The sequence below is a fragment of the Cetorhinus maximus genome, chromosome 33, assembly GCF_964194155.1.
Source record: "Cetorhinus maximus chromosome 33, sCetMax3.hap1.1, whole genome shotgun sequence".
Taxonomy (NCBI): Eukaryota; Metazoa; Chordata; class Chondrichthyes; order Lamniformes; family Cetorhinidae; genus Cetorhinus; species Cetorhinus maximus.
The window spans coordinates 555,043-582,824 of NC_135911.1; the positions used below are offsets into that span (position 1 = coordinate 555,043).

The 27,782-nt window shown below is 42.0% G+C and overlaps 1 protein-coding gene across 1 annotated transcript in view; it reads left to right on the plus strand.

Moving 5' to 3' along the window:
• Positions 1-27,782, plus strand: part of LOC144671543 (glutamate receptor ionotropic, kainate 5-like) — a 484,710-nt gene that overhangs the window by 161,926 nt on the left and 295,002 nt on the right. Inside the window, exon 2 of the mRNA XM_078533496.1 lies at positions 2,218-2,351. Within this exon, the coding sequence (XP_078389622.1) occupies positions 2,270-2,351 (82 nt within the window). The 5' untranslated portion in view covers positions 2,218-2,269. The remainder of the gene's footprint in view (positions 1-2,217; positions 2,352-27,782) is intronic.

Consider the following 27,782-nt stretch of genomic DNA (forward strand, 5'->3'; position numbering starts at 1 on the left):
GCTCATGGTGTCAGGGATAACATATTATCGCGAGTAGAGGATTGGATAGCTAACAGGAAGTAGCGAGTAGGCATAAATGGATCAATTTCAGATCGGCAAGCTATAACCAGTGGAGTGCCACAGGGATCAGCGCTGGGGCCTCAAACATTTACAATGTATATCAATGACTTGGTTTAAGGGGCCAAATGAATGGTTGCTAAATTTGCTGATGACACAAGGGTAGGTAGGGAAGTAAGTTGTGAGGAGGACATAAGGAGCCTGTAAAACGACCTCGATAGGTTAAGTGAGTGGGTGAGAAATGGCAGGCGGGGTATAATATGGGTAAATATCCCAACCCGTCCACTTTGGCAGGAAGAACAGGAAAGTAGCAAATTGTTTAAGTTGAGAAAGTTGGCAAAACTCTGGTGCACAGAGGGATCTGGGGTGTTCCAATACACGGATACTGTACTGTGCAGGTACAGTAAGTGATGAGGGAGGCAAAGGCAGTGTTGGTGTTTACTGCAAGGGGAAGGAAATATAAAAGGACGGAAGTGTTGCTACAGCTGTACAGGGCATTGATGAGACCACATCTGGAACACTGTGTCCAGTTTTGGTCTCTTTTCTTAAGAAAGGATATAATTGCATTAGAAGCAGTTCAGAGAATGATCCCAGGAATGAAAGGCTTAACATATGAGGAACATTTGAGGACTCTGGGTCTATACTCGATGGAGTTTAGAAGGATGAGGGGGGGATCTGATTGAAACTTACAGAATACTGAAAGGCCTGGATAGAGTGGACGTGGGGAAGATGTTTCCATTAGTAGGAGAGACTAGGACCTGAGGGCACAGCCTCAGAGTAAAGGGAAGACCTTTTAGAACAGAGATGAGGAGAAACTTCTTTAGCCAGAGAGTGGTGAATCTGTGGAATTCATTGCCACAAAAGGCTGTGGAGGCCAGGTCATTGAGTGTATTTAAGAGCGAGATAGATAGGTTCTTGATTGGTAAGGGGATCAAAGGTTACGGGGAGAAGGCGGGAGAATGGGGTTGAGAAACTTCTCAGCCATGATTGAATGGCGGAGCAGACTCGATGGGCCGAATGGCCTAATTTCTGCTCCTACGTCTTATGGAGACTGTTCACTTGACTGATTCCTGGGCTGAAGGGGTTACTCCATGAAGAACGGTTGGAAAGGCTGAACCGATATCCATTGGAGAGGTGATCTTCTTGAAACAGATGAGACCCTGAGGGGAATGGACGCTGAGAGAACGAGACCGAGGGGGACAGGGTTTAAAACTAACGGGTCTCCGGGTTTAAGACGGTCCTGGCCTGTGGAATTCTCTTCCGCAGAGAGCCGCGGAGGCTGAGCCAGATAGATTCTGATTGACCAGGGAGTCGAGGGACAGAGGGGTTAGACAGGAACGTGGGGTTCAGGCCACAACCAGAGCAGCCACGATCTTATTGAACGTCGGGACAGGCTCGAGGGGCCTTCTCTCCTGCTCCTGACGCGTGTGCTTGTATGTTGACCCGTCGGACTGGCCAGGTGAGAAATGTTCTCCCCTAAAGGAGACCAGTGAACCCAGGTGGGGTTTTTCTGCCAATTGTAACTCCCCGTGGTCACCGTCTCCGAGACCAGCCTGTGACCAGCAAACGGCCGGATTCCAGAGGCAGTCTGAACCATTCGACAGAACCTCCGCCTGACTTTCCACCCCAGCCCGATCACCCCCACCCACCCCTGCCCGTAACATCTCCCATCCTAATCTGTAACTCCACCTGGAAAGGATCCCATCAGCTCTAATCCCCCACTATGCCACCATCCAACCAGGATTTGACCCACCCACTGTATCGATTGCTCTGCAGGATAAGGATGGGGGTCCGGTCTGTTGGTACCACGGCAGAGTAATCGGGTAAAAGATGATTGGTGCGGCGAGTTCAGAGATGTGTTGCCTCAGCTACAGCATTTTTCTCTTAAATTCTTTTAATGTTCGGAGATTGAGCAATGACTCGGGTGGTTGCCTAGACAGAGCTTCGGAAGGTTTGGGATGGATGGGCTGAATGGCCTCTTCTCGGTACATTACTGATGTTGCCTCACTGCGACTGGGCGGAGCTGATAGGGTTAACCCGCCCGCTCTGGTCTGAATGGAAGTGGGGGGTGGTGGTGGGGTGCTAATGGGGCTGGGGGCGGGGAGGGGGGTATTAGAGTTGGAAGGTGAAAGGTTACACTCTGTTTTTTCCCTCTTGCAGGTGGGTGTTGTGGGCCTACAAACCAAACAATTCCCATGAGGAGGGGAAGAAGATGCAGCTACTGCCAGCCCTGCTGCTTCTGTTAGTGATGTTCAACAAGAGAAGCCGTCAGGTCTTGTCAACACTGCGCATGGGTCTGTGAAGTCACCCTCGCTCTCTAATTACCTCTCCATATCATCATCGCTGGATAATTACCCCCAGGAATCACCCTCACTCTCTAATTACCTCTCCATATCATCATCGCTGGATAATAACCCCCAGAAATCACCCTCACTCTCTAATTACCTCTCCATATCATCATCGCCAGTTAATTACCCCCAGAAATCACCCTCGCTCTCTAATTACCTCTCCATATCATCATCGTCAGCTAATTACCCCCAGAAATCACCCTCGCTCTCTAATTACCTCTCCATATCATCATCGCCAGTTAATTACCCCCAGAAATCACCCTCGCTCTCTAATTACCTCTCCATATCATCATCGCTGGATAATTACCCCCAGAAATCACCCTCGCTCTCTAAATACCTCTCCATATCATCATCACTGGATAATTACCCCCAGAAATCACCCTCGCTCTCTAATTACCTCTCCATATCATCATCGCTGGACAATTACCCCCAGAAATCACCCTCGCTCTCTAATTACCTCTCCATATCATCATCGCTGGATAATTACCCCCAGAAATCTTTCTCGCTCTCTAATTACCTCTCCATATCATCATCGCTGGATAATTACCCCCAGAAATCAGCCTTGCTCTCTAATTACCTCTCCATATCATCATCGCCAGCTAATTACCCCCAGAAATCACCCTCGCTCTCTAATTACCTCTCCATATCACCATCGCTGGATAATTACCCCCAGAAATCACCCTCGCTCTCTAATTACCTCTCCATATCATCATCGCTGGATAATTACCCCCAGAAATCACCCTCGCTCTCTAACTACCTCTCCATAATCATCATCGCCAGCTAATTACCCCCAGAAATCACCCGCGCTCTCTAATTACCTCTCCATATCATCATCGCCAGCTAATTGCCCCCAGAAATCACCCTCACTCTCTAATTACCTCTCCATATCATCATCGCTGGATAATTACCCCCAAAAATCATCACTTGCTAATTACCCCCAAGTATCATTGCTGGATAATTACCCCCCAAGCATCATTGCTGGATAATTACCCCCAGAAATCATCACTCGCTAATTACCTCCCCAGTATCATCGCTGGAAAATTACCCCCAAGTTTCATCGCTGGATAATTACCCCCAAGTTTCATTGCTGGATAATTACCCCCAGATATCATCGTAGCTAATTACCCCTAAATATCATCGCTGGATAATTACCCTCTTATATCATGGCTCATTAACAACCTCAGCTATCAATGTGGCTAATTACCCCGAAGTATCATTGCTGGATAATTACCCTCATATACCATCATTGGCTAATTAACCCCACATATCATAACTGGCCAATGAGCCCAGATATCATTATGGCTAATTACCCCCACAGATCATCACAGCTTATTACCAACAGAAACCATCACTGGTTATATACCCCCATATATAATTACTGACTAATTACAGCCCCATATATCATTACTCCCTAATTACAACCCTATATATCATTACTCCCTAATTACAGCCCCATATATCATTACTCCCTAATTACAGCCCCATATATTATTACTCCCTAATTACAACCCCATATATCATTACTCCCTAATTACAGCCCCATATATAATTACTCCCTAATTACAACCCCATATATCATTACCTTCTAATTACAACCCCATATATCATTACCTTCTAATTACAGCCCCATATATCATTACTCCCTAATTACAACTCCATATATCATTACTCCCTAATTACAACCCCATATATCATTACTCCCTAATTACAACCCATAAGACCATAAGACATAGGAGCAGAAATTAGGCCATTCGGCCCATCGAGTCTGCTCCGCCATTCAATCATGGCTGATAAGTTTCTCAGCCCCCATTCTCCCGCCTTCTCCCCGTAACCTTTGACCCCCTTACCAATCAAGAACCTATCTATCTCGGTCTTAAATACACTCAATGACCTGGCCTCCACAGCCTTCTGTGGCAATGAATTCCATAGATTCACCACTCTCTGGCTAAAGAAGTTTCTCCTCATCTCTTTTCTAAAAGGTCTTCCCTTTACTCTGAGGCTGTGCCCTCGGGTCCTATTCTCTCCTACTAATGGAAACATCTTCCCCACGTCCACTCTATCCCAGCTTTTCAGTATTCTGTAAGTTTCAATCCGATCCCCCCTCATCCTTCTAAACTCCATCGAGTATAGACCCAGAGTCCTCAAACGTTCCTCATATGTTAAGCCTTTCATTCCTGGGATCATTCTTGTGAACCTCCTCTGGACCCCCTCCAGGGCCAGCACATCCTTCCTGAGATACGGGGCCCAAAATTGCTCACAATATTCTAATTGTGGTCTGACCAGAGCCCTATAAAGCCTCAGCAGCACATCTCTGCTTTTATATTCTAGTCCTCTCGAAATAAATGCCAACATTGCATTTGCCTTCCTAACTACTGATTCAACCTGCAAGTTAACCATAAGAGAATCCTGGACTAGGACTCCCAAGTCCATTGCACTCCAGACTTCTGAATTCTCTCCCCATTTAGAAAATAGTCTATGCCTCTATTCTTCCTACCAAAGTGCATGACCTCGCATTTCCCCACGTTGTATTCCATCTGACACTTCTTTGCCCATTCTCCTAACCTGTCCAAATCCTTCTGCAGCCTCCCCGCCTCCTCAATACTACCTGTCCCTCCACCTATCTTTGTATCATCTGCAAACTTAGCCAGGATGCCCTCTGTTCCTTCATCTAGATCATGAATGTACAAAGTGAAAAGTTGTGGTCCCAACACTGACCCCTGCGGAACTCCACTAGTCACCGGCCACCATCCTGAGAAGGACCCCCTTATCCCCACTCTCTGCCTCCTGCCAGACAGCCAATCTTCTATCCATGCTAGTACCTTGTCTCTAACACCATGGGCTCTTATCTTACTGAGCAGCCTCCTGTGCGGCACCTTGTCAAAGGCCTTCTGGAAGTCCAAGTAGATAACATCCATTGGCTCTCCTTTGTCTAACCTACTCATTACCTCCTCAAAGAATTCTAGCAGATTTGTCAGGCATGACCTCCCCTTGATGAAACCATGCTGACTTTGCCCGATTTTACCATTCACTTCCAAGTATTCTGAAATCTCATCCTTGATAATGGACTCTAAAATCTTACCAACGACCGAGGTCAGGCTAATCGGCCTGTAATTTCCCGTCTTTTGCCTCACTCCCTTCTTAAACAGGGGGGTTACATTAGCGATTTTCCAGTCCTCTGGGACACTCCCTGACTCCAGTGATTCCTGAAAGATCACCACTAACGCCTCCACTATCTCTTCAGCTATCTCCTTCAGAACTCTGGGATGTAATCCATCTGGTCCAGGTGATTTATCCACCTTCAGAACTTTCAGTTTTCCTAGCGCCTTCTCCTTGGTAATGGCCACCATTCTCACCTCTGCCCCCTGACTCTCTTGAACTTTGGGGATGTCACTCGTGTCTTCCACCGTGAAGACTGACGCAAAGTACCTATTCAGTTCCTCTGCCTTTTCTTTGTTCCCCACTACTACTTCTCCATCGTCATTTTCCAGCGGCCCAATGTCCACTTTTGCCTCTCTCTTACCCTTTATATATCTAAAAAAACTCTTGCAATCTTCTTTTATATTACTGGCTAGTTTACCCTCATATTTACTCTTCTCCCTCCTTTTTTTTTTAGTTGTCCTCTGTTGGTCTTTGTAGGCTTCCCAATCCCCTGGTTTCCCACTGCTCTTCGCCACATTGTATGCTTTCTCTTTAGCTTTTATGCTGTCCCTGACTTCCCTTGTCAGCCATGGTTGCCTCGTCCTCCCTTTAGTATGAATTTTTGCTGTGTCTCCCAAATAACTCCCAGAAACTCCTGCCATTGCTGTTCCACTGTCTTTCCTGCTAGGCTCATCTCCCAGTCAATTCTGGCCAGCTCCTCCCTCATGCCTCTGTAGTTGCCTTTATTCAACTGTAATACCGTTACATCTGATTCCAGCTTTTTCCTCTCAAATTGCAGGGTAAATTCTATCATATTATGGTCACTTCCTCCTAAGGGTCCCTTATCAAATCTGCCTCATTACACATCACTAAATCTAGAATTGCCTGTTCCCTAGTGGGCTCCACCACAAGCTGCTCCAAAAAGCCATCTCATAGACATTCCACAAATTCCTTTTCTTGGGATTCACTACCAACCTGATTTTCCCAGTCTACCTGCAAATTGAAATCCTCCATGATCACTGTAACCTTGCCTTTCTTACACACCTTTTCTATCTCCTGGTGTATCTTGTGCCCCACATCCTGACTACTGTTCGGAGGCCTGTACATAACTCCCATTATGGTTTTATTTACCTTTGCGGTTCCTCAACTCTACTCACACAGATTCTACATCATCTGACCCTACGTCATTTCTTGCTATCGATTTAATTTCAATTCTTACTAACAAAGCAACCCCACCCCCTCTGTCAACCTGCCTATCTTTTCGATAGGATGTATATCCTTGGATATTTAGCTCCCAGTCCTGATCCTCTTGCAGCCATGTCTCCGTAATGCCCACCACATCATACCCGCCAATTTCAATCTGCGCCATGAGCTCATTTACCTTATTTCGTATACTGCGTGCATTCAGATACAACACCTTCAGTCCTGTATTTCCCGTCCTCATGTATCATTACTCCCTAATTACAACCCCATATATCATTACATTCTAATTACAGCACCATATATAATTATTAGCTAATTACAACACCATATGTCATCTGTCACTAATTCTCCCTGTTTATTTATTTATTCTTATTTATTCTTCCTATATCTTTTGTAATTCTAGCCCACATATCATCACTTGCTAATTACCTCCTTATGTCAATTGCTAATTACCCCAATAAATCATTGTTTTCTATTTACTCCTCTACCATCATTCATTAATTACCCCAGATATCAAACGCATGCTAATTACCCCCATATATCATCACCCTTTAATTCAACAGCATTTATCATCATTCACTAATTATCTTCATATGTCGTTACTTGCTAATGAGTGCCCATATATCACCGCTCCCTAATTAGCCCGAAATCTCATTACCCTAGATTCCATTACGTGCTAACATCCTCCAAATATCATAACTCACCAATTACTCCCATATAATATCATTCACTAGTTACTCCAATAAATCATCTCTCCTTTATTCCGCTCTCATATCAATGTTTCTAATTGCCCCCATAACTCTTCAGCCAGAAGTGTCTAGTGTATGATCCATCTCATCCTCCTCTGGAGGTCCCCAGCATCACAGATGCCAGTCTTCAACCAATTTGATTCACTCCACGTGATACCAAGAAATGGCTGAAAGCACTGGATATTGCAAAGGCTATGGGCCCTGACAATATTCCGGCAATAGTACTGAAGACTTGTGCTCCAGAACTTGCCGTGCCCCTAGCCAAGCTGTTCCAGTACAGCTACAACACTGGCATCTACCCGGCTATGTGGAAAATTGCCCAGGTATCTCCTGTACATAAAAAGCAGGACAAATCCAACCCGGCCAATTACCGCCCCCTCAGTCTACTCTCCATCATCAGTAAAGTAATGGACGGGGTCATCAACAGTGCTATCAAGCGGCACTTGCTTAGCAATAACCTGCTCAATGATGCCCAGTTTGGGTTCCGCCAGGGCCACTCAGCTCCTGACATCATTACAGCCTTGGTTCAAACATGGACAAAAGAGCTGAACTCCCGAGGTGGGGAGAGAGTGACTGCCCTTGACGTCAAGGTCCCATTTGACTGAGCTCTGAAGAAGGGTCATACAGACTCGAAACGTAAACTCTGTTTCTCTCTCCACAGATGCTGTCAGACCTGCTGAGTTTTTCCAGCATTTTCTGTTTATATTTCAGATTTCCAGCATCCACAGTATTTTGCTTTTAGCATTTGACAGAGTGTGGCATCAAGGAGCCCAACAAAACTGGAGTCGATGGGAATCAGGGGGAAAACTCTCCGCTGGTTGGAGTCATACCTAGCACAAAGGAAGATGGTTGTGGTTGTTGGAGGTCAGTCATCTCAGCTCCAGGACATCACTGCAGGAGTTCCTCAGGGTAGTGTCCTCGGCCCAACCATCTTCAGCTGCTTCATCAATGACCTTCCTTCCATCATAAGGTCAGAAGTGGGGATGTTCGCTGATGATTGCACAATGTTCAGCACCATTGTGTGAAAATGTTGGTGTAGTGGTATTGTTGCTGGGCTAGTAACCCAGAGGCCCAGGCTAATGCTCTGGGGACATGGGTTCAAATCCCACCACGGCAGTTGGTGGAATTTAAATCCCAATAATAAATCTGGAATATAAAACTCGTCTCAGTGATGGTGACCAGGAAACTATCATCGATTGTTGTTAAAACCCATCTGGTTCACTAATGCCCTTTAGGGAGGGAGGGAAGGAAATCTGCTGTCCTTACCCGGTCTGGTCTACATCTGATTCCAGACCCACACTAATGTGGTTGACTCTTAACTGCCCTCTGAAATGGCCAAGCAAGACACTCAGTTTAAGGGCAATTAGGGATGGGCAACAAATGTTGGCCTTGCCAGCGACACCCACATCCCATGAAAGAATAAAAAAAATTCGTGACTCCTCAGATACTGAAGAAGCCCATGTCCAAATGCAGCAAGACCTGGACAATATCCAGGCTTGGGCTGACAAGTGGCAAGTAACCTTCACACCACACAAGTGTCAGGCAATGATCATCTCCATCAAGAGAGAATCCAAACATCGCCCCTAGATGTTCAATGGCATTACCATCACTGAATCCCCCACTATCAACATCCTGGGGGTTACCATTGACCAGAAGCTGAACTGGACTAGCCATATAAATACTATGGCTACAAGAGCAGGTCAGAGGCTGGGAATCCTGTGGTGAGTAACTCACCTCCTGACTCCCCAAAGCCTGTCCACCATCTACAAGGCACAAGTCAGGAGTGTGATGGAATACTCCCCACTTGCCTGGATGAGTGCAGCTCCCACAACACTCAAGAAGCTCGACACCATCCAGGACAAAGCAGCCCCACTTGATTGGCACCCCATCCACAAACATTCACTCCCTCCACCACCAACGCACAGTAGCAGCAGTGTGTGTACCATCTACAAGATGCACTGCAGGAACTCAACAAGACTCCTGAGACAACGCCTTCCAAACTCTCAACCATTACCACCTAGAAGGACAAGGGCAGCAGACACATGGGGAACACCACCACCTGGAAGTTCACCTCCAAGTCACTCACCATCCTGACTTGGAAATATATCAGCCGTTCCTTCACTGTCGCTGGGTCAAAATCCTGGAACTCCCTCCCTCGCTTCCCAAGAGCAGATAAAAGAAAGTTGCTAATTAGCCATAAATATTATCAATGAATAATTACTTGCCATATATCATTACTCATTAATTAGCGCCAATTATCCTTGCTTGCTAATTACCACCATATTACCATTGGCTAAAAATGCCCTATTTATGATCAATTGCTATTACCCCCATATCTGCCCGCTTGCTGATTAGCTCCTATATGTATCATCAATTCATTAATTACCCCTGTTAGACAGTACAAACAGAACATGAATGAGCTGCAATAGTCTATTTAACCATTCGAGTCTACTCCACCATTCAACAATATCATGGTGCATATGCCACTTTTTTCCATCATCCCTTATTATCCTTTAATTCGCTTAGTTCCCAGACATCTATCAAGTTTTGTCTTGAGTATATTCAACAACAAGCAATTGACAGCTCTCCGATCAATTTCTTTTTATTCATTCATGGGATGTGGGCTTCGCTGGCTGGGCCAGCATTTACTGCCCATCCCTTATTGCCCCTTGAGAAGGCGGTGCTGAGCTGCCTTCTTGAACCGCTGCAGTCCATGTGGTGTAGGTACACCCACAGTGCTGTTAGGGAGGGGGTTCCAGGATTTTGACCCAGCGACAGTGAAGGAACGGCCGATATATTTCCAAGTCAGGATGGTGAGTGACTTGGAGGGGAACTTCCAGGTGGTGGTGTTCCCCATGTGTCTGCTGCCCTTGTCCTTCTAGATGGTAGAGGTCGTGGGTTTGGAAGGTGCTGTCGAAGGAGCCTTGGTGAGTTCCTGCAGTGCATCTTGTAGATGGTACACACTGCTGCTACTGTGTGTCGGTGGTGGAGGGAGTGAATGTTTGTGGATGGGGTGTCAATCAAGCGGGGCTGCTTTGTCCTGGATGGTGTTGAGCTTCTTGAGTGTTGTGGGAGCTGCATTCATCCAGGCAAGTGGGGAGTATTCCATCACACTCCTGACTTGTGCCTTGTAGATGGTGGACAGGCTTTGGGGAGTCAGGAGGTGAGTTACTCATCGGAGGATTCCCAGACTCTGACCTACTCTTGTAGCCACAGTATTTATATAGCTGGTCCAGTTCAGTTTCTGGTCAATGGTAACCCTCAGGATGTTGATAGTGGGGGATTCAGTGATGGTAATGCCAGTGAATGTCAAGGGGTGATGATTGGATTCTCTTTTGTTGGAGATGGTCATTGCCTGGCACTTGTGTGGCGCGAATGTTACTTGCCACTTGTCAGCCCAAGCCTGGATATTGTCCTGGTCTTGCTGCATTTGGACATGGACTGCTTCAGTATCTGAGGAGTCGCGAATGGTGCTGAACATTGTGCAACCATCAGCGAACATCCCCACTTCTGACCTTATGATGGAAGGAAGGTCATTGATGAAGCAACTGAAGATGGTTGGATCGAGGACACAACCCTGAGGAACTCCTGCAGTGATGTCCTGGAGCTGAGATGACTGATCTCCAACAACCACAACCATCTTCCTTTGTGCTGGGTATGACTTCAACCAGTGGAGAGTTTTCCCCCTGATTCCCATTGGCTCCAGTTTTGCTAGGGCTCCTTGATGCCACACTCGGTCAAATGCGGCCTTGATGTCAAGGGCAGTCACTCTCGCCTCACCTCGGGAGTTCAGCTCTTTTGTCCATGTTTGAACCAAGGCTGTAATGAGGTCAGGAGCTGAGTGGCCCTGGCGGAACCCAGACTGAGCACCAGTGAGCAGGTTATTGCTGCTTGATAGTATTGTTGATGACCCCTTCCATTACTTTACTGATGATGGAAAGTCTCACCTCCATTCAAGTGAAGAATGTCCTCTCCTCTCAGTGTGAACTGACCTACCATTTGACCCTGTGTTGAAGATCCCGCAGCCAGAGAGTGAGCAGCATTATCCCAGTGTTTACCCCGTCAGTCCCCTTCAAACTTGTTGATATTTTAATGAGATTATAGGAACCCAGGAGCAGGAGTAGGCCATTCGGCCCCTCGAGTCTGCTCCGGCAATTAACTGGATCATGGCTGATCTTTGACCTCAGTGCCACCTACCTGCGTGTTCCCCGTGTCCCTCGATGTCATTGGTGTCTGGAAATCTCTCCCTCTCAGTCTGGAACACACTCAGTGACTGAGCCTCTGGAGCAGAGAATGCCAAAGACCCACCTCCCCCTGAGTGAAGAAATTCCTCCACAGCTCAGTCCGAAAGGTCCTGCTCCTTATCCTGACACCGTGTCCCCTGATTCTAGCACCTCCAGCCAGAGGAAACACCCTTCCTGCATGTACCCTCCAAGAATTTTGTTACATTATTAATATTAATAATATTATACTCATTATTATTATTATGAATAATATTATTATTCCTTGAAATTTAGAATATTGCCCTGGTCTACTTCTTCTCTCCTTGTGGAACAATCTCCTTATTCTAAGAACCTTGCCCTGTGACTCTCTGCTGGGTGCCCCCCCGCCTTCTCAGTCACTTCCACACAATGCTCCAGGTTATGGCCTCACCGATGCCTTGTGTAATTGCAGTGCAACGTCCTTAGCCTTGTCGCATCCCCTCTCGCAATAAAAGCTGACATGCCCCCTTTGACGCCTTAATTGCTAGCTGTACCTGCCTGTTGACTCTCTGGACAAGGACGTCCTGGTGCCCCGGAATGCAAGCGCTTTCCACTCTCTCTCTCTCACTATTCTAAAAATATCCTGTTTTGGTCTCTTTTTCCTTCCTCCTCCTCCCTCGTGTTGCCTTCCCGAAGCCTCGTCGCTTCCAAGCTATCGTCGCTCACTCACTCAACCTGCTTCCGTCCCTCTGCTATCGTCTCAGCACCGTTTACGTTACCCCTCCCTAACTTTGCATCGCCAGCAAACTTGGACATGTTACACCCGGTCCCCTCGTCTCAGTCATGAATATCGATTGTAAGTAGCTGAGGCCCAAGTATTGCATCTTGCGGCACTACAGAATTAGCGTGCCAACCCATGATATTTCCCACTTATTCCTACTCTCTGCCCACTAACCAATCCTCGATCCAGGCCAGTGTATCACCCCAATCCCGTACATCTTAATTCTGTGTAACATCCCCTTGTGAGTAAATGTTTTTATTTTTGAAAACGTAACTACTTTATTTTTCCAATCTCTCTCTCTCTCTTCCTTTCTTCAATAATGGGATGATGTTTGCTGCCTTCTAATCCTTGGGAACTCTTCTAGAATTGAAGGAATTCTGAAAGTTCAAAGCCACCTTTTGTAGCTGCCTCTTTTCAACCCCCAGCCCCCACCCAGGATGCAGATCGTCAGATTCAGGGGATTTCTCCGCTACTCTTAGACCAATCGCATTAAGTTCCTCGTTCTTGCTGGACACTTAGTTCCCATTCGCTAAGCGTCTGATGCCCCATGCCATTTCCTTATTCCCCATTATAATTCGACCTCTCTGCTTCCAATGGGTCTACACTGATCTTCAGTGAGCCCTTCCTATTTAGATTCCTGTAGGAATGTTTTACAATCTGTTTCTCTGCCTCCTGTTCGACCACACGCATATTCGCTTTTTGACTGAATTATAAAATGCTCCAGTCGTCAGGCTGATTATACATTTTGGCAATATTAGCAGCCTATTCCTTTGAGCTAATATTATCCACAAATCAATGTGTAAGCCACAGCTGTGATGTCTTTAAAGGAATGTATATTTGGAGTAGACCGTGTACATTCAGTGCTTGCCATTGCTAATTTATTGTAAGAACTTTTAATGCAGTTCCCGCATCTACCCCAGCCAACTCGGTCCTCACGCACGTTGACTTTACTTTAGGTTAGATTTAGGACCCTGGTTTTCAGCTTTGACAAAACCGCTTGCACACACAACACAACACGCTACAATAAATAAAAACAAAAAATGCTGGAAACACACAGCGTACATGCCAGAGCCTGTGGAGATAAACAGAGTCAATGTTTCAATCGATGACTATTCATCAGTGCACACGCGCTAATTACCCACAGATATCATCGCTTGCTAATTACTCCGCTGACACCATCACTGACTAATTACCCCCCTATATCACCACTCAATTATTTGCTCTCTGATACCATCACTCACTAATTACACTCCATTTATCACCTTTCAGTAATTAACCCCATATACCATCACTCACTAATTACACTCCATATATCACCATTCAGTAATTAATCCCATATACCATCACTCACTAATTACACTCCATATATCACCATTCAGTAATTAATCCCATATACCATCAGTCTCAGAATACACTCCATATATCACCATTCAGTAATTAATCCCATATACCATCACTCACTAATTACACTCCATATATCACCATTCAGTAATTAACCCCATATACCATCACTCACTAATTACACTCCATATATCACCATTCAGTAATTAATCCCATATACCATCAGTCTCAGAATACACTCCATATATCACCATTCAGTAATTAATCCCATATACCATCAGTCTCAGAATACACTCCATATATCACCATTCAGTAATTAATCCCATATACCATCACTCACTAATTACACTCCATATATCACCATTCAGTAATTAATCCCATATACCATCACTCACTAATTACACTCCATATATCACCATTCAGTAATTAATCCCATATACCATCACTCACTAATTACACTCCATATATCACCATTCAGTAATTAATCCCATATACCATCACTCTCAGATTACACTCCATATATCACCATTCAGTAATTAACCCCAATAAACCATTACTCACAGATTAAACTCCATTTATCACTTTTCAGTAATTAACTCCATATACCATCACTCTCAGATTACACTCCATATATCACCATTCAGTAATTAACTCCATATACCATCACTCTCAGATTACACTCCATATATCACCATTCAGTAATTAACCCCAATAAACCATTACTCACAGATTAAACTCCATTTATCACCTTTCAGTAATTAATTCCATATACCATCACTCTCAGATTACACTCCATATATCACCATTCAGTAATTAATCCCATATACCATCACTCTCAGATTACACTCCATATATCACCATTCAGTAATTAATCCCATATACCATCACTCTCAGATTACACTCCATATATCACCATTCAGTAATTAACCCCATATACCATCACTCACTAACTACACTCCATTTATCACCTTTCAGGGATTAACCCCATATACCGTCACTCTCAGATTACACTCCATATATCACCATTCAGTAATTAACCCCATATACCTTCACTCACTAATTACACTACATATATCACCATTCAGTAATTAATCCCATATACCATCACTCACTAACTACACTCCATTTATCACCTGTCAGTAATTAATCCCATATACCATCACTCACTAATTACACTACATATATCACCATTCAGTAATTAATCCCATATACCATCACTCACTAATTACACTCCGTATATCACCTTTCAGTAATTAATCCCATATACCATCACTCACTAATTACACTCCATATATCACCTTTCAGTAATTAATCCCATATACCATCACTCACTAATTACACTCCGTATATCACCATTCTGTAAATAACTCCATATACCATCACTCACTAATTACACTCCATATATCACCATTCAGTAATTAACTCCATATACCATCAGTCTCAGAATACACTCCATATATCATCATTCAGTAATTAATCCCATATACAATCACTCACTAATTACACTCCATATATCACCATTCTGTAATTAACCCTATATACCATCACTCACTAATTACACTCCGTATATCACCTTTCAGTAAATAATCCCATATACCATCACTCACTAATTTCAGTCCATATATCACCATTCAGTAACTAATCCCATATACCATCACTCACTAATTACACTCCATATATCACCTTTCAGTAATTAACTCCATATACTATTACTCTTAGACTACACTCCATATATCACAATTCAGCAATTAATCCCATATACCATCACTCACTAATTAAACTCCATATATCACCTTTCAGTAATTAACTCCATATACTATTACTCTTAGACAACACTCCATATATCACCATTCAGTAACCAATCCCATATACCATCACTCACTAATTACACTCCATATATCACCATTCAGTAACTAATCCCATATACCATCACTCACTAATTACACTCCATATATCACCATTCAGTAACTAATCCCATATACCATCACTCACTAATTACACTCCATATATCACCATTCAGTAATTAATCACTTATCCCATCACTCACTAATTACATTACTTATATCACCTTACAGTAATTAATCCCATATATCATTACTCACAGATTAAACTCCATTTATCACTTTTCAGTAATTAACTCCATATACCATCACTCTCAAATTACACTCCATATATCACCATTCAGTAATTAATCCCATATACCATCACTCACTAATTACACTACATATATCACCATTCAGTAATTAATCCCATATACCATCACTCACTAATTACACTCCATATATCACCATTCAGTAATTAATCCCATATACCATCACTCACTAATTACACTCCATATATCACCATTCAGTAATTAATCCCATATACCATCACTCATTAATTACACTACATATATCACCTTTCAGTAATTAACCCCATATACCATCACTCATTAATTACACTCCATATATCACCTTTCAGTAATTAACCCCATATACCATCGCTCACTCATTACACTCCATATATCACCATTCAGTAATTAATCCCGTACACCATCACTCACTAATTACACTCTGTATACCACCATTCAGTAATTAATCCCATATACCATCCCTCACTAATTACACTCCATATATTACCATTCAGTAATTAATCCCATATACCATCACTCACTAATTACACTTCATATATCACCATTCAGTAATTAATCCCATATACCATCCCTCACTAATTACACTCCATATATCACCATTCTGTAATTAATCCCATATACCATCCCTCACTAATTACACTCCATATATCACCATTCTGTAATTAATCCCAAAAACCATCCCTCGCTAATGACACTCCATATATCACCATTCAGTAATTAATCATTATCATAACTACCTGCTCGTATAATATCATCAAAACTATACCTATATATCATCATTGTCACTACACCCCATATATCATCATCATAACTGCCCTCGTATATCATCATCGTAACTCCCTCATATATAATCATCATTACTAACCCCTAATGTCATCATATTTACTATCCCCTATACATCAACCATAACTATTCCCCCATATATCGTGATCATATCTGACCCCATTATATCATCATCGTAACTAACCACCCGCCGTATATCATCATTGTAACTACCCCTCCATATATCTTCATCTTAACTACCACCCATATATCATCATTGTAACTATCCCTTATATCATTGTAACTACTCCCCCATATATCATCATAACTAATCCCCGTATATGATCATCATAACTAACCCCCCATATCATCATAATAACCCCCCCATACATCATTATTGTAACTATCTCGCCGTATATCATCTTTGTAACTACCCGCCCATATTTTATCATCATAACTACCCCTTATATCATCATCATAACTACCCCCATGGGCTTTTACTTTCCTGGCCAATCTGCCATGTGGGACCTTGTCAAATGCCTTGCTAAAATCCATGTACACAACATCCACTGCACTACCTTCATCAACCCTTCTTGTCACTTCCCCAAATAATTCAATCAAATTTGTGAGGCAAGACCTTCCTTTAACAAATCCATGCTGACCATCCCTGACTAGTCCATGCCTTTCCACATGACAGTTAATCCTATCTCTCAGGATTGATTCTACTAATTTGCTCACCACCGATATAAGACTTTAAGGCCTATAATTGTTTGGCATTTCCTTTGATCCCCTTTTTAAACAATGGAACTACGTTTGCATTTCTCCAGTCCTCCGGCACCTCCATCATCATAACTAAATCCATATATCATCATCGTCACTACACCCCATATATATGATCATCATAACTGCCCCCACATATCTTCGCAACCATCCCTGTGTATCATCATATTAAATACCTCCCCGTTACCATCATCATAACCAACCCCCGTATATAATTATCATAACCAACTCCTGTATATCATCATTGTAACTAAACTGCGAATATCATCAGCGCAACTACCCCCGTATATAATAATCACAGCTACCCCGTATATAATCATCGTAACCAACCCCCCATATACCATCATCGTGACTAATCCACATATATTCTCATATGGGGGCTAGTTACGATGATGTTATACAGGTGGTAGTTACAAAGATGATATACGGGGGAGTGGGGGTCATTACGATGGTGATATATCGGAGGGGGGCGTTTAGTTAGGATGAAGATATACATGGGGGTAGTAACAAAAATGATGATATATGGGGGTAGTTATGATCATGGTATAAGAGGGTAATTACAATGATGATATATGGTGGGGTTCTTCATACTGATGATATACGGCTGGGTAGTTACAATGATGATGTACGGGGGGTGGGTCGTTACGATGATGATATCCAGGGGGCAGTTATGATGATGATAATTGGGGTTTTTGTTATGATGATGATATACTGGGGGGGGGGGGTGTGGGGGGCGGTAGTTAGGATGATGATAAACTGGATGGGTAGTTATGATGATGGTATATGGGGGGGTTAGTTACGATGAGGATCTACGGGGTAGTGTAGTCACGATGATGATATACGGAGTGCTGATATGATGATGATATAGGCGGGTTGATTATGATGATGATATACGCAGATTGGTTATGATGATGATATACACGGGTTAGTTATGATGATGATAAACGCGGGTTAGTTATGATGATGATATACGCGGGTTAGTCATGATGATGATATAGGTGGGTTGCTCATGATGATGATATACGCGGATTGGTTATGATGATGACATACGCGGGTTGGTTATGATGAAGATATACGCGGATTGGTTATGATGATAATATATGCGGGTTAGTTATGATGATATACGCGAGTTGGTTATGACGATGATATACGCGGATTGGTTATGATGATGACATACGCGGGTTGGTTATGATGAAGATATACGCGGATTGGTTATGATGATAATATATGCGGGTTAGTTATGATGATATACGCGAGTTGGTTATGATGATGATATACGCGGGTTGGTTATGATGATGATATACACGGGTTGGTTATGATGATGATATACGCGGGTTGGTTATGATGATGATATACGCAGGTTAGTTATGATGATGATATTCACAGGTTGGTTTTGATGGTGATATACGCGGGTTAGTTATGATGATGATATATGCGGGTTCGTTATGATGATAATATACGCGGGTTTGTTATGATGATGATATACAGGGGCAGTTATGATGATATATCAGGGGTAATTATTATCATGATATAAGGAGGGGTAGTTATGATTATGATATACGGGGTTAGTTATGATGATGAAATACTGGAGGTAGTTACGACAATGATATATGGGGCAGATGCAATGATGATATGCGGGGGTCATTACAATGATGATATACGGGGGGGTAGTTATGATGATGAAATACGGGGTAGTTATGAGGATGATATATGGGGCAGTTACCATGATGATATTTGGGGGTAGTTACAATGATGATATATGAGGAGGTAGTTACGATGATGATATACTGGGATTAGTTCCGATGATGATATACGGGGGGTAGTTACATTGGTGATAAACGGGGGGTAGTTATAATGATGATATATGGGGATGTTATGATGGTGATATATGGGGGTTAGTTAAGATGATGATATACTGGGGTTAGTTACGATGATGATATATGGGGGTTAGTTACGATGATGATATATGGGGATGTTATGATGGTGATATACAGGGGTTAGTTAAAATGATGATATATGGGGGTTAGTTATGATGGTGATATACAGGGGTTAGTTAAGATGATGATATATGGGGGTTAGTTATGATGATTATACATGGGGGGTTAGCTACAATAATGATATACCAGGGAGGTTGTTACGATGATGATATATGGGGGGCTTAGTTACGATGAGGATCTACGGGGTGACTTAGTCACGATGATGATATATTGGCAGTAGTTACAATGATGACATAGTGTGGGGTTGTTTACGATGATGATATACGGGAGGATAAGTTATGATGGCTCCCCCCCCCTATATCATCATCGTAACAACCCCCATATATCAGCATCATAACTACCCCTTTTATTATCATCGTAACTATCCCCATATATCATCAGCGTAATTACCTCAGTATATCATCATCGCAACTCCCCCCCTGTATATCAGCATTGTAACTACATCTATATGTCTTCATCGTAACTACCCACCGTGTATCATCCTAACGACCCACGTATATCATCACTGTTACTACCCCACATATGTCATATTTGCAATTACCCCAATATATCATCATCATAACTACCCCCATATATCGTCATTGTAACTGCCCCTGTATACCATCAGTGTAACTACCCACCGTAAATTATCATTGTAACCAGCCCCCCATATATCATCATAACTTCCCATGTATATCATCCTCGTAACTACCCCCCATATATCAACATTGTAACTACCCCCGTATATCATCATCGTAACAACCCCCCCCCATATCATCATCGTAACTATTGCCTGTATATCAGCATCCTAACTCCCCCCATATATCAGCATCATAGCTACCCCTTATATTATCATTGTAACTATCCCCATATATCATCATCGTAACAACCCCAGGATATCATCATCAGAACAACCTCCAGTATATCATCATTGTAACTACCACCCATATATCCATCATCGCAACTCCCCCCGTATATCAGCATTGTAACTACATCCGTATATCTTCATTGTAACTATCTGCCATATATCATCATAACTACCCATCATCATCGTAACTATCTCCCGATTATAATCATGATAACTACCCACCACGTATCATCATCGTAACCAACCCCCGCTAATAGCATAGTAACTACCTGCCATATATAATCACCACCCTGTACATCATCATAAGTACCCGCATATATCATCATCTTAACTACCCTGTATATCTTCATCGTAGCTACACCACATGTATCATCATTGTAACTAGCCCCTGTATATCTTCATCATAACTACCTCCCCATAGCACCGTCATAACTCCTGCCTGTATATCATCATCGTAATTACCTCTTTATAGCATCATCATAACCACCCACCCCTATATGATCATGGTAACTACCACCCATATATCATCATCGAAACTATCACCATATATCATCAGGGTAACAACCTCCCCTTCATCATCGTAACCACCCCCATATATCATCATCGTAACTACCCAATATAAATCATCATTATAACCAGCCTTCCACATATCATCATCGAAACTTCCCCTGTATATCATCCTCATAACTACCCCCGTATATAATCTTCGTAACTACCTCCCGTATATCATCATCGTAGCTACCCCGGTATATCATAATTGTAATTACCCACTATATAACTTTATCTTAACTACCCCATGTATATCATCACCATAACTACCGTCTCCGCATATCATCTTCGTAACTACCCCTGTGTATCATCATCATAACTACCCCACCATATATCATCATTGTAACTCCCCATATATCAGCATCAAAACTACCACTTATATTATCATCGTAACTACCCCCAAATATAATCATCATAACTACCGCCCATATATCATCATCGTAACTACCCCCGTACATCATCATCATAACTATCTCCCGATTTTAATAATGATAGCTACCACCGTGTATCATCATCGTAACCAACCCCCGCTAATGTCATCATCGTAACAACCCTCCTGTATATAATCATCATAACTAACCCCCCTGTACATCATCATCATAACCACGACCCATATAATCATCGTCATAATGATCCCGCATATAACTCCATTGTAACTATGCCCCCGATATATCATCGTTGTAACTACCCCCCGTATATCATCATCATAACTACCCCACATATATTACCATTGTAACTACCCCCCGTATATCATCATCATAACTAACCCCCATATATCACCATTGTAATTCCCCCATTTATCATCATCATAACTAACCCCCGTTTATCACCATTGTAATTCCCCCATTTTTCATCATTGTAACTACACCCGTAAATCACAATCGTAAGTACTCCCCATATATCATCATTGTACCTAACCCCCGTATATCATCATCATAACAACTCCCCATCACTGTATCTACCCCTGTATATCGTCATCGCAACTACCCTCATATATCATGGTAACCAACTCATATATCATCACAACTACCTCCTGATTATAATGACAACTACCTGCCATGTATCATCATCATAACCAACCCCCCAATATCATCATTGTAACGACCCCCTGTATATAATCATCATAACTAACCCCCCATACATCTTCACCATATCCACACCCCAGTATACTATCGTAACAACCCCCCATGTATCATTATCATAACTATATATAACAATGCATAACATTATCATAACCAACCCCTGTATATCAGCAACGTAACTACCCCTGGATATCATCATCGTAACTAACCTCACGCATATCATAATTGTAACTACCCGTATATCGTATCATCATAACTACCCCCTAATTATATCATCATTGTAACTATCCCCCCCGTATATCATGATCGTAACTACGCCTCGTATATCATCAGTGTAACTACCGATGTATATCATCATCATCATAACTACCTGTTTATCATCAGCGTAACTACTCCCGTATATCATTATAACTATCCCGTTCATCATCAGCGTAACTACCCCCATGTATCATTATCGTAACTTTCTCGTATATCATCCTCGTAACTACCCCCATGTATCACTATCGTAACTTTCTCGTATATCATCCTCGTAACTACCCCCCTGTATATCGCCTTCGTAACAACCTCTCACATATCATCATAACTACCCCCTATATATCATAATCGTAACTACCCACTCTACATCTTTATCATAACCACCCCCCTGCATATCATCATTGCAACTACCCTCCCCATACATCACCATTGTAACTATCACCATATATCACCATCGTAACTGTCGCCATATATCATCATCATAACTACCCCCCATATATTATAACCATAACTACCCACTATACATCTTTATCGTAACCACCCCCCTGCATATCATCATTGCAACTACCCTTCCCATATATCACCATCGTAACTATTGCCATATATCATCATCGTAACTGCCCCCATATATCATCATCATAACTACCCCCCATATATCACTATCATAATGACCCACTATACATCTTTATCGTAACCACCCCCCTGCATATCATCATTGCAACTACCCTCCCCATACATCACCATCGTAACTATTGCCATATGTCATCATTGTAACTACCCCCATATATCATCATCATAACTACCCCACTATATATCCTCATTGTAACTACCCATTGTCTATCATCCTCATAACTGACCCCACCGTATATCATAAGGGTAACTATCCAATCCCACCCTGTATATCATCATTGTCACTACCCCCCGTATAACATCATCAAAACTACCCCACATATCATCATCGTACCAACCCCTGTATATCATCATCACAACTACCCCCTATATCATCCTCGTAACTACCCCCGATATTTCAGCTTCGTAACAACCTCCTGATATCATCATCATATCTACCCCCTCCCATATATTGCCATGGTAACTATTCCCCGATATCATCATCATACCTACCCCCCATATATTGTCATGGTAACTATTCCCTGATGTCATCATCATAACTACCCCGCCGTATATTGTCATGGTAACTATTCCCCATAAATCATCATCATAACTACCCCATATATCATCATCGGAACAATCCCCAGTATACCATCATCATAACTACCCCATATATCATCATCGTAACTTCCCGTATATCATCATCGTAACTACCCCCGTATATCATCATCGTTACTCCCCCCATATATCAGCATCATAACCACACCCATATATCATCGTCATAACTACCTCCTGATTATAATAATTATAACTACCCACCGTGTATCATCATCATAATCAACCCCCACTAATATCATCATCGTAATTACCCGCGTATATAATCATCATAACTAACCACCCTGTACATCATCATCGTAATGACATCCCCATATATCATCATCATAATGACATCCCCATATATCATCATTGTAATGACATCCCCATATATCATCATTGTATCTACCCCTGTATATCATCAGCATAAGTACCCCCATTTTTCTTCATCATAACTACCCCCCGAATATCATCATTGTAACTACCCCCCATACTTCATCATTGTAACTACCCACATACATAGTCATCGTGATGACCCCCCATATACCATCATCATAACTACCCCCCATATACCATCATCATAACTACCCCCGTACATCATCATTGTAACTATCCAGCCATATGTCATCATTGTAACTACATCCCCCTCCCCCGTATATCATCATTGGAACTACTCCCACTTATCATCAGGGTAACCACCCCTCCATATTTTATCATCACATCTACCCCCATGCATCATCGTCATAACTACCCACCGTAAATCATCCTCGTAACTAACCCCTGTATATCGTCTTTGTAACTACCTCCTGTATATCATCATCGTAACTAACCCCGTATATCATCATCATAACTAACCCCATATATCATCATCATAACTAACCCTGTATATCATCATCGTAACTAACCCCGTATATCAACATCGTAACTAACCCCGTATATCATCATCGTAACTAACCCCGTATATCAACATCGTAACTAACCCCGTATATCATCATCGTAACTAATCCCGTATATCTTTATTGTAACTAACCCCGTATATCATCATTGTAACTAGCCCCTGTATCATTATTGTAACTAACCCCGTATATCATCATCGTAACTAACCCCGTATATCATCATCGTAACTAACTCCATATATCATTATTGTAACTAACCCCATATATCATTATTGTAACTAACCCCATATATCATCATCGTAACTAACCCCGTATATCATCATCATAACATCCCCCCCGTATATCGTCTTTGTAACTACCTCCTGTATATCATCATCGTAACTAACCCCGTATATCATTATTTTAACTAACCCTGTATATCATCATCGTAACTAACCCCATATATCATCATCGTAACTAGCCCCTATATCATTATTGTAACTAACCCCATATATCATCATCGTAACTAAACCCGTATATCATCATCGTAACTAACCCTGTATATCATCATCGTAACTAACCCCGTATATCATTATTGTAACTAACCCTGTATATCATCATCGTAACTAACCCCATATATCATCATCGTAACTAACCCTGTATATCATCATCGTAACTAACCCCGTATATCATTATTTTAACTAACCCTGTATATCATCATCGTAACTAATCCCATATATCATCATCGTAACTAGCCCCTATATCATTATTGTAACTAACCCCATATATCATCATCGTAACTAAACCCGTATATCATCATCGTAACTAACCCTGTATATCATCATCGTAACTAACCCCGTATATCATTATTGTAACTAACCCTGTATATCATCATCATAACTAACCCCATATATCATCATCGTAACTAACCCTGTATATCATCATCGTAACTAACCCCATATATCATTATTTTAACTAACCCCATATATCATCATCGTAACTAACCCCATATATCATCATCGTAACTAACCCTGTATATCATCATCGTAACTAACCCCATATATCATTATTTTAACTGACCCCATATATCATCATCGTAACTAACCCCGTATATCATCATCGTAACTAACCCCATATATCATCATCGTAACTAACCCTGTATATCATCATCGTAACTAGCCCCTATATCATTATTGTAACTAACCCCATATATCATCATCGTAACTAAACCCGTATATCATCATCGTAACTAACCCCTGTTTATCATCATCGTGACTAACCCCGTATAGCATCATAACATCCCCCCCCGTATATCGTCTTTGTAACTACCTCCTGTATATCATCATCATAACTAACCCCATATATAATTATTGTAACTACCCAACTGTATATCATCATCGTTACCACCCCATCCCCGTATACCATCATCATAAATACCCTCCGAATATCATCATTGTAACTACCGCCCCAGACTTCATCATTGTAATTACCCCCATACATCATCATCGTAATGACCCCCCATATATCATCATCATAACTACCCCCCATATACCATCATCATAACTACCCCCGTACATCATCATTGTAACTATCCAGCCATATGTCATCATTGTAACTACAGCCCCCTCCCCCTCCCCTGTATATCATCATTAGAACTACTCCCGTATATCATCAGGGTAACCACCCCTCCATATTTTATCATCATAACTACCCCCATGCATCATCGTCATAACTACCCACCGTAAATCATCCTCGTAACTAACCCCTGTATATCGTCTTTGTAACTACCTCCTGTATATCATCATCGTAACTAACCCTGTATATCATCATCGTAACTAACCCCGTATATCATCATCATAACTAACCCCGTATATCATCATCGTAACTAACCCCGTATATCAACATCGTAACTAACCCTGTATATCATCATCGTAACTAACCCCGTATATCATCCTCGTAACTAACCCCATATATCATCATCATAACTAACCCCGTATATCATCATCGTAACTAACCCCGTATATCATCATCGTAACTAACCCCGTATATCATCATCGTAACTAACCCCGTATATCATCATCGTAACTAACCCCGTATATCAACATCGTAACTAACCCCGTATATCATCATCGTAACTAACCCCGTATATCATCATCGTAACTAACCCCGTATATCAACATCGTAACTAACCCCGTATATCATCATCGTAACTACCTCCTGTATATCATCATTGTAACTAACCCCGTATATCATCATCGTAACTAACCCCGTATATCATCATCGTAACTAACCCCATATATCATCATCGTAACTAACCCCATATATCATCCTCGTAACTAACCCCGTATATCGTCTTTGTAACTACCTCCTGTATATCATTATCGTAACTAACCCCGTATATCATCATCGTAACTAACCCCGTATATCATCATCGTAACTAACCCCGTATATCATCATCGTAACTAACCCCGTATATCATCATCGTAACTAACCCCGTATATCATCATCGTAACTAACCCCGTATATCATCATCGTAACTAACCCCGTATATCATCATCGTAACTAACCCCTGTTTATCATCATCGTAACTAACCCCGTATATCATCATCGTAACTACCTCCTGTATATCATCATTGTAACTAACCCCGTATATCATCATCGTAACTAACCCCGTATATCATCATCGTAACTAACCCCATATATCATCATCGTAATTAACCCCGTATATCATCCTCGTAACTAACCCCTATATATCGTCTTTGTAACTACCTCCTGTATATCATTATCGTAACTAACCCCGTATATCATCATCGTAACTAACCCCGTATATCATCATCGTAACTAACCCCGTATATCATCATCGTAACTAACCCCGTATATCATCATCGTAACTAACCCCATATATCATCATCGTAACTAACCCCTGTTTATCATCATCGTAACTAACCCCGTATATCATCATCGGAACTAACCCCGTATATCAACATCGTAACTAACCCCATATATCAACATCGTAACTAACCCCGTATATCATCATCGTAACTAACCCCGTATATCATCATCGTAACTATCCCATATATCATCATCGTAACTAACCCCATATATCATCATCGTAACTACCCTCACATCTCATCATTGTAATTACCCCCAAATATCATCATCGTAACTACCCCCTGCATACCAGCATCATAACTATTCCCTATATTAACATGATAAATACCCCCATATGTCATCATCGTAACTACCCCCGTATATCATCATGGTAACTACACCATTATATCAGCATTGTAACTATACCCTATATTATCATCGTAAATACCACCTGTATATAATCATAACTACCCCTATATATCATCATCGTAACTACCCCCGTATATAATTATAATAACTAACACTGTTTATCATCATTGTAACCAACCTCCCCATCTATCACCATCGTAACTGCCCCATATATCATCAATGTAACTAACCCCATGTAGCAT